The 14,012-nt window shown below is 43.7% G+C and overlaps 1 protein-coding gene across 2 annotated transcripts in view; it reads left to right on the forward strand.

Moving 5' to 3' along the window:
• Positions 1–14,012, forward strand: part of afap1l2 (actin filament associated protein 1-like 2) — a 138,475-nt gene that overhangs the window by 104,194 nt on the left and 20,269 nt on the right. For both annotated transcript variants that reach the window (XM_056297008.1, XM_056297009.1), the window contains 6 exons: positions 360–565; positions 2,311–2,490; positions 7,198–7,278; positions 8,070–8,154; positions 8,443–8,547; positions 13,530–13,741. In XM_056297008.1, coding sequence (XP_056152983.1) covers positions 360–565; positions 2,311–2,490; positions 7,198–7,278; positions 8,070–8,154; positions 8,443–8,547; positions 13,530–13,741 — 869 coding nt within the window. The remainder of the gene's footprint in view (positions 1–359; positions 566–2,310; positions 2,491–7,197; positions 7,279–8,069; positions 8,155–8,442; positions 8,548–13,529; positions 13,742–14,012) is intronic.

Raw genomic sequence — 14,012 nt, forward strand, 5'->3', positions numbered from 1 at the left:
AGCAGAAATACAGTACATGTAAATAATAATAATATTGACAGGCTGCATTGGCTAGCATGTGGTCGAGTTATTAAAACAGAGTCAAAGAAAAATGTGGAGAATAATTTCTTTCCTCATCAGAATCTTTCTTAATCTTCCTTTTTTTTGTTGTTTTTTGTTTTCTTTATTGTTCTTTAGACCTGTAGATCTTGTAGAGCTCTTTCAGTCTTTGTTATCGCCTGTGTGTGTGTGGGGGGGGGGGTGAAAAAAGAAAGTATGCCACAGGAAACCAGCTTTATGTGTCTGGCCTTTTGATGTCACCCCATTTCTCCATCGCTCGATAACTTCTGAACCCCGTCGGTTTTTCTCCGGCTTCTTAGACGATGGTGAGGCGGTGAGCAGTTCCTACGAGTCGTATGACGAGGAGGAGGTGACCAGAGGGAAGTCGGCGCAGCATCAGTGGCCATCAGCAGAAGCGTCCATCGAACTGATGAAGGATGCGCGGATCTGTGCTTTCCTGTGGAGGAAGAAGTGGCTGGGCCAGTGGGCCAAACAGCTGTGTGTCGTTAAAGACCAGCGCCTCCTGGTGGGTGAAGGGCTGCAGGGGCTGTCAGAATTAAAAGTCCTCCATGGCCATAATGGATTTTTTTTAAACTTTTTTTTTTATCAATAATGGATGTTTTCAGAGGGCTTTTATGATGGGCACAGTTGCTTTACAGAAATTATGTCTTTATAAAGTATTTGTATTGAATGTATTTATTTGGTGTGTACAGAAAATGTGACGTTAAATGAGCTGGATAGCTTTGAAATACATTGAGAAATAAATTAATTCTGATAAATTAATTAAATATTTTAAACATTTGAATATCTAAAATAAAATGTACATAAATTAAATACATTTAAATACATTTAGCTTTGAAATGCATTTCGAAATACATTTAAATTTTTAATAAATTGATTAAATAAGTAAATATTTAAAATACATTTACATAAATTAAATACTTTTAAATGAAATACATTTAGAAATATATTTAAATAAATTAACTGTAATAAATTAATTAAATAATTGTTTGTTTTAAATATTTAGAATACATTTTTATTAATTAAATAAATTTAAATACATTTAGCTTTGCTATACATTTAGAGCTCGTGTTCAGCCGTTTTACACAGTTTTCGTTCAGCCGTTCAGTTTTAGAGGGTAAGTAACCCATTGAATCGAGACGATAACAGTGGAAATGGTGGCTTGCTTTGGCATGGGCAAACTTTTCTTTCACTTTGTTTCATTTGCTTTTCATGCCATCTTAGTGATGTGTAGTAGCTTTTAAAATGCCACTCAAAGAACTTCACTATGCTGTAAAATTGAAAATGAGCCTTGCCACCAAATCAGGGGAGGAGGCGGAAATAAGATTTTTAACCGATTCCTGCCAACCATTCAACACATAGATCTGCATTTTATGCTGCACACATTTTATGCTGCACATGTGAACATGTTGCCGAATGCAGTCAGATTCGTGATGGTGAGCTAAATGACTCTAAAGTCTTTTGACATTAATGTCAGTGGCTGGACAAAGAGATGTTTCTGCAGTCCATTAGCTCATAAAAATTATGAACTCACCAGGTTTGACATTCTGACTTCCATATATTATTTCTAATAACACAAAGAGATGCCATCATTGGAAATTTACGCTCAGCGCACCACAAAAATTCAAGACTGCACAGTTTAGAGTGCGGAGTATAACTGCAATCGAATTGTTTTAAGAGTCATCCTTTGAATCATTGAAATAATGCATAAAAAAGGTACCGTAAATAAAAGCAGCATTATGGATATATTAAGTGAAATTATACATTATAATCAGTTTTCCAAGGGAGGACTCATAATTTAGCATTTTATTTTACCAGCAATATAAATAATTTGTAACTGAACATAATTGTATTTCTGTTACAATTTTATTTTTATATTTTAATAATTTTTAATTTATTTTTTTATAATTTTATTTCTGCAATTGTATTTAAAAAAAATTTTAAACCAAATCTCCACCGTCAATGAGTTGGTACGTTTTATGAAATGATGACGAGAGTTAAAACATTTTATTGAAATTAAGCTTTAAGGTGTGCAAACAAACCTAACCAAATAAAAAAATAACGTTTTAAAATCCGTGTACAAAAAGTTTAGCCATCACAAACCACTGGTCCGTAAAAACGAAAGCACAGAAAATCTGCTGCACATCTTCTGTCCTGTAAAACCATGCAGGTTAAAAGTGCTGTCGTATACTTCCGGATGCAGACTCGGTTCTCCTTCCTCAGCAAAACCACTCAAACCTGTCTCTGCAGTTTTACAAGAGCTCCAAGGAGCAGACCCCTCTGTTGGACGTGAGCCTGGTGGGCTGCAGCGTGGTCTACAAGGAGAAGCAGCTGAGGAAGAAGGAGCACAAGCTGAAGATTATCCCCGTGGGAGGCGAGACCATCGTGCTGGGGCTGCAGAGCAAAGAGCAGACGGAGCAGTGGTTGAAGGTAAGCCACTTCATCAGAGGCCCTCTTGTAACAGCACACCTCAACCACTTCTCAGCTGTCGTAGTAGAGGAAAGAAGGAAGGGCTGGTGGTCTGCATAGCAAGTCCATGTTGTGCTGTATTCAGGACACATGGCATCATGGAGGCCAAGCACGACTGCTGTGTTGTGTGCTAATAGAACAATGCATGATCATTGTGTTAGGTTTTTAATCGGGAGCAGGCTCTAGTGTTGACTGCACATTTTCAGTTGAGTAGCTAACGTTACAAATGACTGACATCATATCCTGGCTGGACACTAAAGCTGCTGTGAGGAGTTTGGGATTTTGTTGACTTTTTGTGCGCACGGTGGCCACAGTGGTCAGCGCGGTCGCCTCACAGCAAGAAGGTCCTGGGTTCGAGCCCCGGGGTAGTCCAACTTTGGGGGTCGTCCTCTGTGTGGAGTTTGCATCTTCTCCCCATGTCTGCGTGGGTTTCCTCCCACAGTGCAAGGACATGGAGGTCAGGTGGATCGGCCCGGTGGCCTGGTGGTCTGTCCAGGGTCTCTCCCCACCTGCCGCCCAATGACTGCTGGGACAGGCTCCAGCATCCCCACGACCCTGAGCGCAGGATAAGCGGTTTGGATAACGGATGGATGCATGACTTCGTGTGCCCTTGTGGACAAAAGCAGTAGTGTTTCCCAGAAGAGACGGCTGTATTTCGCAAAAGCATCGCCTTGTCACAGAAAATGTGCATCCATCATCTGGTAGCTCTGTATGTGTTTTGTAGAGAACAGTGAACGATGTGGTGTTTTGGAGAAACAGCTGTTTGGATGATGCTCAGTGATGAGGTAATGCATCTCCAATAGTGGCCATGTAGCACATCTGCATGCCATAAATCGTTTCATCAGATTTCGCTGGGAATCTGACCCACAGACAAGCACTTGGAACCATAATAAAGAATTATTTGTTTTGGGGTTTTTTTCCCTCCTTTTTCTCCCCAGTCGTACTTGGCCAATTACCCCACGCTGTCCCGGTCTCTGCTCCACCCCCTCTGCTGATCCAGGGGAGGGCTGCAGACTGCCACATGCCTCCTCCCATACATGTGGAGTCACCAGCCCCTTCTTTTCCCCTGACAGTGAGAAGTTTCTCCAGGGGGACGTGGTGCGTGGGAGGATCACACTACTCCCCCCAGTTCCCCCTCCCCTGCGAACAGGCGCCCCGACTGACCAGAGGAGGCGCTAGTGCAGCGACCAGGACACATACCCACATCTGGCTTCCCACCCACAGACACAGCCAATTGTGTCTGTAGAGACGCCTGACCAAGCCGGAGGTAACATGGGGATTCGAACCCGAGATCCTGTGTTGGAAGGCAACAGAATAGACCGCTACGCCACCCGGAGGCCCATGGGGGAAACAGCTTTTTTGTTTTGACAAGAATACAAACGATACAGGAACATTGTACATATATATCATCAGACCACCAACTATAAATACCTGTACACCATCACATGCCGTGGTCATCACAGCAGTAAGTAAAGAAGATGAATGAACTGTGGTACCGACAGTCACAATGATGATAATGTTGAACAAAAACAAAGCACTGCTGCCAGGGGCTAGCTTTACAGTGCACATCAATGTAAGTAACTTTACAGTGTACATTAATGTAAGTAACTTTACAGTGCACATTAATGTAAGTAACTTTACAATATACATTAATGTAAGTAACTTTACAGTGCACATTAATATAAGTAACTTTACAGTGTACATTAATAAGTAACTTTACAGTGCACATTAACGTAAGTAACTTTACAGTGTACATTGATGTAAGTAACTTTACAGTATACATTAATGTAATTAACTTTACAGTATACATTAATATAAGTAACTTTACAGTGTACATTAATGTAAGTAACTTTACAGCGTACATTAATATAAGTAACTTTCCAGCGTACATTAATGTAAGTAACTTTACAGTGTACATTAATATAAGTAACTTTCCAGTGTACATTAATGTAAGTAACTTTACAGTGTACATTAATGTAAGTAACTTTACAGTGCACATTAATGTAAGTAACTTTACAGTGTACATTAATATAAGTAACTGTCCAGTGTACATTAATGTAAGTAACTTTACAGTGTACATTAATGTAAGTAACTTTACAGTACACATTAATGTAAGTAGCTTTACAGTGCACATTAATATAAGTAACTTTCCAGTGTACATTAATGTAAGTAACTTTCCAGTGTACATTAATGTAATTAACTTTACAGTGTACATTAATATAATTAACTTTACAGTGTACATTAATGTAAGTAACTTTACGGTGCACACTAATGTAAGTAACTTTACAGTGCACATTAATGTAAGTAACTTTACAGTGCACATTAATGTAAGTAACTTTACAGTGTACATTAATGTAAGTAACTTTACAGTGTACATTAAGTGGAGAATGTTATAATGTAATCAAGCATATGTTTTGACTGATTTTCTGTTTGTGCTTCTGGAAATTGTAGAGACATATTTCTCAATTTCTATAATTACAGGTGGAAAGAATGGTTTATTATTTAAAAATGGATGTGAAATTTTGCAAAAACGAAAAAAATAACAAGATTTATTAAGTACAAGTTATTGTTACTTCCAGTATTTGTGTCATTGAAACCAAACAGTACATGTTCCCATTTCAGGGAAACGTTATGACAGACTTTGGACATGATAAAACATTTAGTTCCTTCCAAAGGTTTCTGGAAAAGGTGCAGTCCCAAAATAAATGTGTGATTGTCTCAGTTTGAGGGAAACTGCATGTATTTATGGGTCGTTCTCATATTACGTCACGTATCACGTGACGGCGACACGTCCGCCATGTTGGCGGACGACAGCTCCAGTCCACAGTATGGTGTGTTGCTGTCACTGTGACGCTAAACGTGTTGTAAACAGTCAGAGTCACGGAATCTGGTTCAGGGTTTGATTCTTACAGAACAGCTCTCGTGGTTCATATTTTACAATGGTTCATTTCTGCACCGTTTCCCTGGTTCCAGTCTGACCCTTTGTGCCGTTAGGCCAGGACTTTGTGAAATGTATTTTGCAAACTGTTTTTCGAGAGTGGATCACAACCGCCATGTTTTATTTCCATACGTTTGTCCGATTTTCAAGTGTCGTTCTTGTGCCGCTCTGGTGGCCGAGCGGACTAAACCGTCGTTCTTGCAGTCCGCTCGTCACGTGGCTGGGAGGTTCGTATCCCAGACTCGCCGTAACCGGTCACGGCCAGAGCGTCCACGGGGTGAGGCATTCATTAGGCCACCCTTACCCGAGGGATAGTGGGTGTAGATCGGCGTAGTGTTCGGGGACACGTCGTTCTCTAGCGACCCCTCTGGCCCATCTGGGTGCCTGCTGCCAACCAACCGAAAGCATTCTCCCTACGCCTCCTTCGCGGCCTGAAGGTGGTGCAATCCATGCCAGGAGGCTTCAGCGTGTAAAATAGCGAGAGCAGCCGACACGAGTTTGAAGGAAGCTGGTGTTACGACTATCTCCTTCCTGTGGAAACGTGAGCCAGGGGAGATATTCCACAAGAGTTCCGGCCATATGCCACTGGGTTAATCGGGTGGGATAAGGGGAACAACTAGAAATACATTTAGAAAGAATTCCGTTCTTGTAAACACAGACCGACAACGAGAACGTCAGTGTGAACAGCGGTTGCTAAGGTCGAGCTGTCCTCCAACATGGCGGAGCTGTTCGTTGTCCATGAAGTCACGTGATTGAGGATAACCCAGAGATGCAGTAACTCGGATATTTTTTGAGTAGCGGTCACAACTCCACTGAAGTTATGCGGACGGTGCAGCTGAACAAGAGACTAGATGTTAGTGTGTCAGTGAACCACTTCACATCTTCTCAGCTGAACAAGAGACTAGACGTTAGTCTGTCAGTGAACCACTTCATGTCTTCTCAGCTGAACAAGAGACTAGATGTTAGTCTGTCAGTGAACCGCTTCAGGTCTTCTCAGCTGAACAAGAGACTAGATGTTAGTCTGTCAGTGAACCACTTCATGTCTTCTCAGGTGAACAAGAGACTAGACGTTAGTCTGTCAGTGAACCACTTCATGTCTTCTCAGCTGAACAAGAGACTAGATGTTAGTCTGTCAGTGAACCGCTTCAGGTCTTCTCAGGTGAACAAGAGACTAGACGTTAGTCTGTCCGTGAACCACTTCATGTCTTCTCAGCTGAACAAGAGACTAGATGTTAGTCTGTCAGTGAACCACTTCAGGTCTTCTCAACTGAACATGAGACTAGATGTTAGTCTGTCAGTGAACCACTTCATGTCTTCTCAGGTGAACAAGAGACTAGACGTTAGTCTGTCAGTGAACCACTTCATGTCTTCTCAGGTGAACAAGAGACTAGACGTTAGTCTGTGAGTGAACCACTTCATGTCTTCTCAGCTGAACAAGAGACTAGATTTTAGTCTGTCAGTGAACCACTTCAGGTCTTCTCAACTGAACATGAGACTAGATGTTAGTCTGTCAGTGAACCACTTCAGGTCTTCTCAACTGAACATGAGACTAGATGTTAGTCTGTCAGTGAACCGCTTCACGTCTTCTCAGCTGCTGTTGCAGAAACACGTGTTGCCTGAAGTCCTGAATGAAATGCTGCACCCCACCCCAGCTTGGCCTCTTTTCCTTGCACGGCTAAATTATCTAATTTTTATAAATAGTGTGCTTGGCATGTTTTGTGTCTTACCAGGTCATCCAAGAGATCAGTCCAAGACCGGCTGAGAGCTGCGATCCCCAGCACTTTGACTCCCCCAGACTAATCTGCACTAAGGTGTGTATGTAAAGAACAACGCCCATCATGTTGTCATATCAATATTAAAAGAAATGCTCGACCAGTACTTCAAAATAAAAAATCACCAGTACTGCTAAGTGTTTACTCCTGTGTGTGCATCATCGTGTGTACGCCTGTTAGATTGGATTGTGTCTTTTTGCATGTATTTTTGTGTGTAAGAGGTGTAAAAAATATACTGGGATTTTACAGGTCTTGTAGGACTTGCAAAAAATAATTATCAGTATCACTTATCGTTCAGGAGGCACGGTGGCGCAGTAGTTAGCGCTGTCGCCTCACAGCAAGAAGGTCCTGGGTTCAAGCCCCGGGGTAGTCCAACCTTGGGGATCATCCCGGGTCGTCCTCTGTGTGGAGTTTGCATGTTCTCCCCGTGTCTGCGTGGGTTTCCTCCGGGGGCTCCGGTTTCCTCCCACAGTCCAAAGACATGTAGGTCAGGTGAATCGGCCGTACTAAATTGTCCCTAGGTGTGGGTGTGGGTGTGGGGAGGTGCCTGTGATGGCCTGGCGGCCTGTCCAGGGTGTCTCCCCACCTGCTGCCCAGTGACTGCTGGGATAGGCTCCAGCATCCCTGAGAGCAGGATAAGCGGTTCAGATAATGGATGGACTTACCGTTCTGGTGTATGGGTCAGGACCAGGGGTGTTCTGGCTTGTAATTGTCTTTGCATAAACTAAAAGGCCTGGTAGCAGCAACTGACCCACATTCAGCGTTTCACATTGATCTTTCAAGGTACATTTATTTTGCCGAGTGCTCTAAGTGTGGTTTTAAATGCACAGGGGGACCTAAGTGAGAGACATTCGGTAGCTTCAGAGAGTGGCAGCAGCACTGACAGCCATGCGGAGACCCCAGACACAAAAGATGGTAGGTTGCACCCTGTTTATTGGCTTAACTTGCACGCTGATGGCTTTACTCGAGCAGCTCCTCCCCAGGTTATGAGACGTACTTCACAGTAACCCCTTGCAACACAGCCCTCATCCATCACTAAACGACAGAATAGTTTGCTTACCGGTACAGAATTCAAGGCTATGTCGTGAAATGTTCATGTCAGGTGTTGTTTGGGTACCCGTCTTGTCACCTCTCACCTCGCTGCAGGTTCTGTTGACTTGCCGAACCTCTGCTAACCTCGTTCTCCACCGCTTACCTTTACAGTGAAGAAAAAATACGGGGCAAGCCTCAAGCTCAGCAACCTCATGAACATCGGCAAAAAAAAGCCCTCCTCCATGGAGAGCCCGGAGAAATGTGTCGACACCTCAGGTGAGCAAAAGACCTACACAATCTACATCAAACTTACAACGTCCCAGTCCAGAGAGTATTGCACAACTGTTGGTGCAGCTAATCTTCTGGCCTATTCCCTTTTCCCTGCTGCAACCCTCACTAGGTGGGATTAATAGTAACAGGGGTAAGGGTGTCCGGGTAGCGTAGTGGTCTATCCCGTTGCCTCCCAACACGGGGATCGCCGGTTCGAATCCCCGTGATACCTCCGGCTTGGTCGGGCGTCCCTACAGACACAACTGGCCGTGTCTGCGGGTGGGAAGCCGGATGTGGATGTGGGTGTGTGTCCTGCTCGCTGCACTAGCGCCTCCTCTGGTCGGTCGGGGCACCTGCTCGGGGGGAACTGGAGGGAATCGCGTGATCCTCCCACGCACTAGTCTCCCGGTGACGCCCCTCACTGTCAGGTGAAAAGAAGGGGCTGGTGACTCCACATGTATTGGAGGAGGCGTGTAGTAGTCTGCAGCCCTCCCCGGATCAGCAGAGGGGGGTGGAGCAGCGACCGGGACGGCTCGGAAGAGTGGTGTAATTGGCCGGTACAATTGGGGAGAAAAAAGGGAGCTCGATCCCAAATAGATTGACCTATTTCAGTTGTTTTTTCCAGTGGTTGCGGTAAACTAAACCAGTGTTGGCTCCTGCTGTTTTCAAAGTGAATAGTGACTGCCTGCATGTAAGGAGTTGGACTGGAAACCTCTGGTAATACTCCAACTGCTCAGAGCGACTTCAAGAGATCAGAACACGTTCGGGTGGGAGCGCCTCTTAGACTCGGGTGGAGTTTTGTGAGGTGCTCTTTGGATAGGGATATATGTAGACATAAAAATTCCAAGGAACTCTTAAAAATGAATGGGATTTTCCCTCTTACGTTTTATCCTTTATTTGAAATCACATTAACAGCATTTCATATAATCATTTTTAGATGCTTTTACGTGATCCATCTTCTCTGCTTTGTACAGAGTAGTTACAGAACACGGGGTCGTTTTCCGTTTGCGATACAAGAAGAATAAAAGGAAAGAAAAAGTGCAATGGTGCACTTTATATAAAGGCAAACAAACTTACAGAGCAGGAGTGTCGATTCAGGCAGCAGGGACGACAGGTAACATACCACACACGATCTGACAAAGACCCGGGGCAACCAGGGGGAATATACATATAGTAAGTGCTGGAGAGCCAGTCAGGGAATGGGGAACAGGTGAGTCTAGATGACCCAGGCCACACAACCGTGACAGGACCCCTCACCCCACCCCACCCCCCCAAGGGACGGATTCCAGACGTCCCAAACGAACAAAAGCTGAGACACTTGAATTAAGCATTCTGATGCCATTTTAGCGTATGGATTTTTAGAAAGACGTAATTAATTAGAGAAAAACTTTCTTAACCATAAGTTTATGAGGCATTTTATGGGGCTTTTGGTAGCTTGGGGCCGAAAGCAATTGCCGACTTTTGCCTAATGGTGAAGTCCGCCTCTGTCTATGATTCAACATCATAGTGGGTGTGTAGAACCTGATAATGTAATAAATCCCCGATAATGTAATAACCCTGATAATGTAATAACCCTGGTAATGTAATAACCCTGATAATGTAATAACCCTGATAATGTAATAACCCTGATAATGTAATAAAAAATGCACTTGAGGCCATTGAAAATGCAATAAAACCTGATAATGTAATAACTTCCTGATAATGTAATAAAATGATCCAACTGAGAAAAAGCATGTGTGGAAGTAGCTTGGAGGTAGCTTTGAGGAAGAGTAGCGCATTCATGCACGTCCAACTTTGACCTGTCGGTGGCGCTAGACCTCTCGAGCTTGCGTTGCTTAAACAGCATCACCACTTGAATCCATTTATGGGTGGTCTGCTGTTAAAATATTACAATATTGGGGAATTATTACATTATCAGGACCAGGGAAATGAAGGCTAACCTGATAATGTAATAACGTCCCGTTAATGTAACACATTATTACATTATTGGTAAAAACTTTATTACATTGTTGGGAAATGCACTTTATTACATTATCAGGAAGTTATTACATTATCAGGTTTTATTGCATTTTCAATGGACTCAAGAGCAGATTTTTATTACATCATCGGGGTTATTACATTATTGGGAATTTATTACATTATCAGGTTCTACAGGGTGGAAAAGTCTATGAGCCTGTTTTTCAGTTGCTTGATCTTGCTGAGCACATCAGTGGTGTCCTGGACATAAGCAGGAAGTGAAGGTAAAAATGGTTTAATGAAATTGTCAATATACGTACTTTGACACTGGTTCAGTGAGGCTGTCAATGCCTGAAATCGCAGGTCCACCTGGGGGATTAATCACACGTTTGTTTATTTTCGGACTTATATAGGACTCTTAGTTCAGCTTCAGAAATCCAACCGTTTTCTTTTGCCCCTATGAGCATCTCTCTTACTTCTGTTTTGAGAGATTCAGTTGGATTATATGTCAGAGGGTGGTAAAACTGTGTTATTTAGGTGACGATGGGCCTCTTTGACATACGTGTCCCTATCCCAAACCACAATAGTGCCCCGGGATAGGGACATCCTCTCCCAAACCACAATAGTGCCCTGGGATACCCCAAACTACAATAGTCCCCCCCCCCAGTCTGATTTCTTGATGACAATTTCATCATCGTTTGATAATTCTTCCAAGGCTCATTACAGGAAAGGCTGCAGCGTTTTGGTGCCCTTTTCTTCTTGAATACATTTTCAATATCAAAATTAACTTTTTACACAAATGAATTTAGTGCAGCATTTAGAGCCAAGGGACAGAAGGTGGATTTTGGTTTAAGCTGTGGTCTAAGGTGAAGCGAGGCATTCTGGCCTGAGTCTGTGGCGCTTGTAGACACTGTGAGATTTTGCTTGTACCATGCCTTCAGGTGTAGATTCCTGGAAAACCAAAACAGGTCAACCTTTGTATCAAATTCCTTTGCAGAGTAGGTCGGGGCAAAAGATAATCCTCTGGGGAGTACTAAAATGCTCTCCTCTGACAGGGGCTTGCCAGGTATGTTGATCACGGTCCAAATCTGGTTCTGCTCCATGTGTAACTGGGTTCCCGTTTTCTTTCTTCCCCTTCATGCCCTCCTCTTCCTCTGACTCATCCTGGTCCACAGCCCCCTCCTATGCCTGTGATTTCAGGCATCGGCAGCCTCACTGAACCAGTGTCAAACTATATGGATTGTTTCATTAAGCCATTTTTACCTTCACTTCCTGCTTATGCTCAGGACACCACTGGTGTGCTCAGAAAGATCAAGCATCTGGAAACCATAGGTACAGAGACTTTTCTAGTGACGACGGATGTTGAATCAGTGTACACAACCATAGAACACAAACAGGGCGAGCGGCAATCAGACACTTTTTAAGTGCTTGGCCAGAATTTGAACTGCCACCCATTGATTTCTTATTGTCACTGAAACAATAGACTTTGACTAATAATATTTTATTTTTTCAGGATGAAGTATTTAAACAGACAAAGGAGTGTGCTATTGGGGCTTGCTAGTCCTTCTTATGCAGGTTTCCTGGGTAATTGTCACAAAGACATGGTGTTTAACCATGAAAGGAATAGTTTTCTAAAGCACATTATGTGGTGGGGAAATTGCATGGATGATGTCTGTTTGTTTTGGTCAGAGGCAGAGCTACAAGCTTTCCATGTCTGTTTGAACAGCATTGAACGGGTATCGGGTATTGGTGGCACAGTGGTTAGCGCTATTGCCTCACAGAAAGAAGGTCCTGTGTTCGAACCCCAGGGTTGTCCAACCTGGGGGGTCATCCCAGGTTGTCCTCTGTGTGGAGTTTGCATGTTCTCCCCGAGTCTGCGGTGGGTTTTCTCCAGGTGCTCCGGTTTCCCCCACCATCAAAAAGACATGCATGTTAGGGTTAATACTCCTGTCTGTGCCCCTGACCGAGGCATGGCAAGTTGAACTGGAGTTGGTCCCCGGGTGCTGCACGGCGGCTGCCCACTGCTCCTAGCTACACAGCTAGGATGGGTTAAATGAAGAGAGGAATTTCCCTACAGGGATCAATAAAGTATATCATCTCTCTCTCTTTTACATTGGAAGAACACAAACATGTTTGCAGGACAGTTTAGCAGAACACAAATACGCCATCTGAACAGGGAATGTAAACTACGCTATGGACAGACACTATCTGGACATCCATAACAGTAGCACTTTATAAGCCTTTGGCATTGACCACATCCCATCTTCTATATGAAAAGGTGACAGATAAAAGAAACTTAACCAACAGAAAGCCTCTTGGATTGACAAATTACAGGCTACTAAATACCCAGGCCTAAATGAGGACTTGGATTCGACTGCTTTCTTGTAAACATTCCTTTTTCTTGTAACCGTTGCCATCGTTTCCTCTTTACTGAGCTTTGATAAATGTTGTGGGCCAAAACGACGCAATGATGGCGTTGTTATACACCAATCAGCCAAAACATTGAAACCACCTGCCTCATATTGTGCAGGTCCCCCTTGTCCCACCAAAACCTCTCTGACCCGTCGAGACATGGACTCCACAAGACCTCTGAAGGTGTCCTCTTTATTCAGCTTTGGTAAATATTGTGGGCCAAAACGACACCATCTGCTGGAGTTGTTCTATGTCTTGACCTTCTCTAGGCCACAACATCATGTCCCAAGTGGAAGATTCCTGTTGGTGTAATACCACTAGAAAAGGGTCATTTGTTCTATGGGATCTGTTTGTCTCCCAGGCGAAGGCTTGAGGCCGAAACCTGTCAGGATTTTTTTTATAGGTCTTATATATGACCATGCCATGACATAAGTCATTTTAATTTTTAAGACAGTGCCTTGGAGTCTTCTTGTGATTTTTACAACTTTGAGATGTTGAAATTCAACTTGGGCTTGCCTCTAAAATTTCATGGGTGCATGTTCCTTAAAAGAATAGTCTCGTACGTTCCAATATGCATAGGTTTATAACAAACTACTCTTTCCTACCCTTCCCCTTGTTAGGCTATCTCAATGTGCTGGTGAACAGTCAGTGGCGGACCCGCTGGTGTCTGATTAAGAACGGACAGCTGTGGTTTTACCAGGATAAGGGCAAGACCAAGGTGAGCCAGCCAGCCTTGCCCCTGGAAGGCTGCAGTGTTGTGCCGGACCCCAGCCCCGAACACCTCTACTCATTCAGGATTGACTTGGACGGGACGCAGATAGCCACTCTAGAGGTAGGAAAACATGGCCCGCTGCCTGCTGTTTAACAGTTTCAAGAGGGCTGGGACTCTGGTGAAATCTGGTGGTTTGCATGGTTTCTAGAAGTGTGGTGGGGGTGTCCACCACACCAGTATGGTCTCCGTGGTGTGGAATAACTCATAGGATGGGGGACTGTTGTCCTGAGAAAGAGCCAAGAGTGTGGCAAAGCATGTGTATGGGACAGAAACCACATGTTAGCATTCCTCAGGGAGATGGTGCTGAGGGTCCACCACTGGACACGCTGCA

Source organism: Lampris incognitus, chromosome 17 (assembly GCF_029633865.1).
Source record: "Lampris incognitus isolate fLamInc1 chromosome 17, fLamInc1.hap2, whole genome shotgun sequence".
In the NCBI taxonomy this organism is placed as follows: domain Eukaryota; kingdom Metazoa; phylum Chordata; class Actinopteri; order Lampriformes; family Lampridae; genus Lampris; species Lampris incognitus.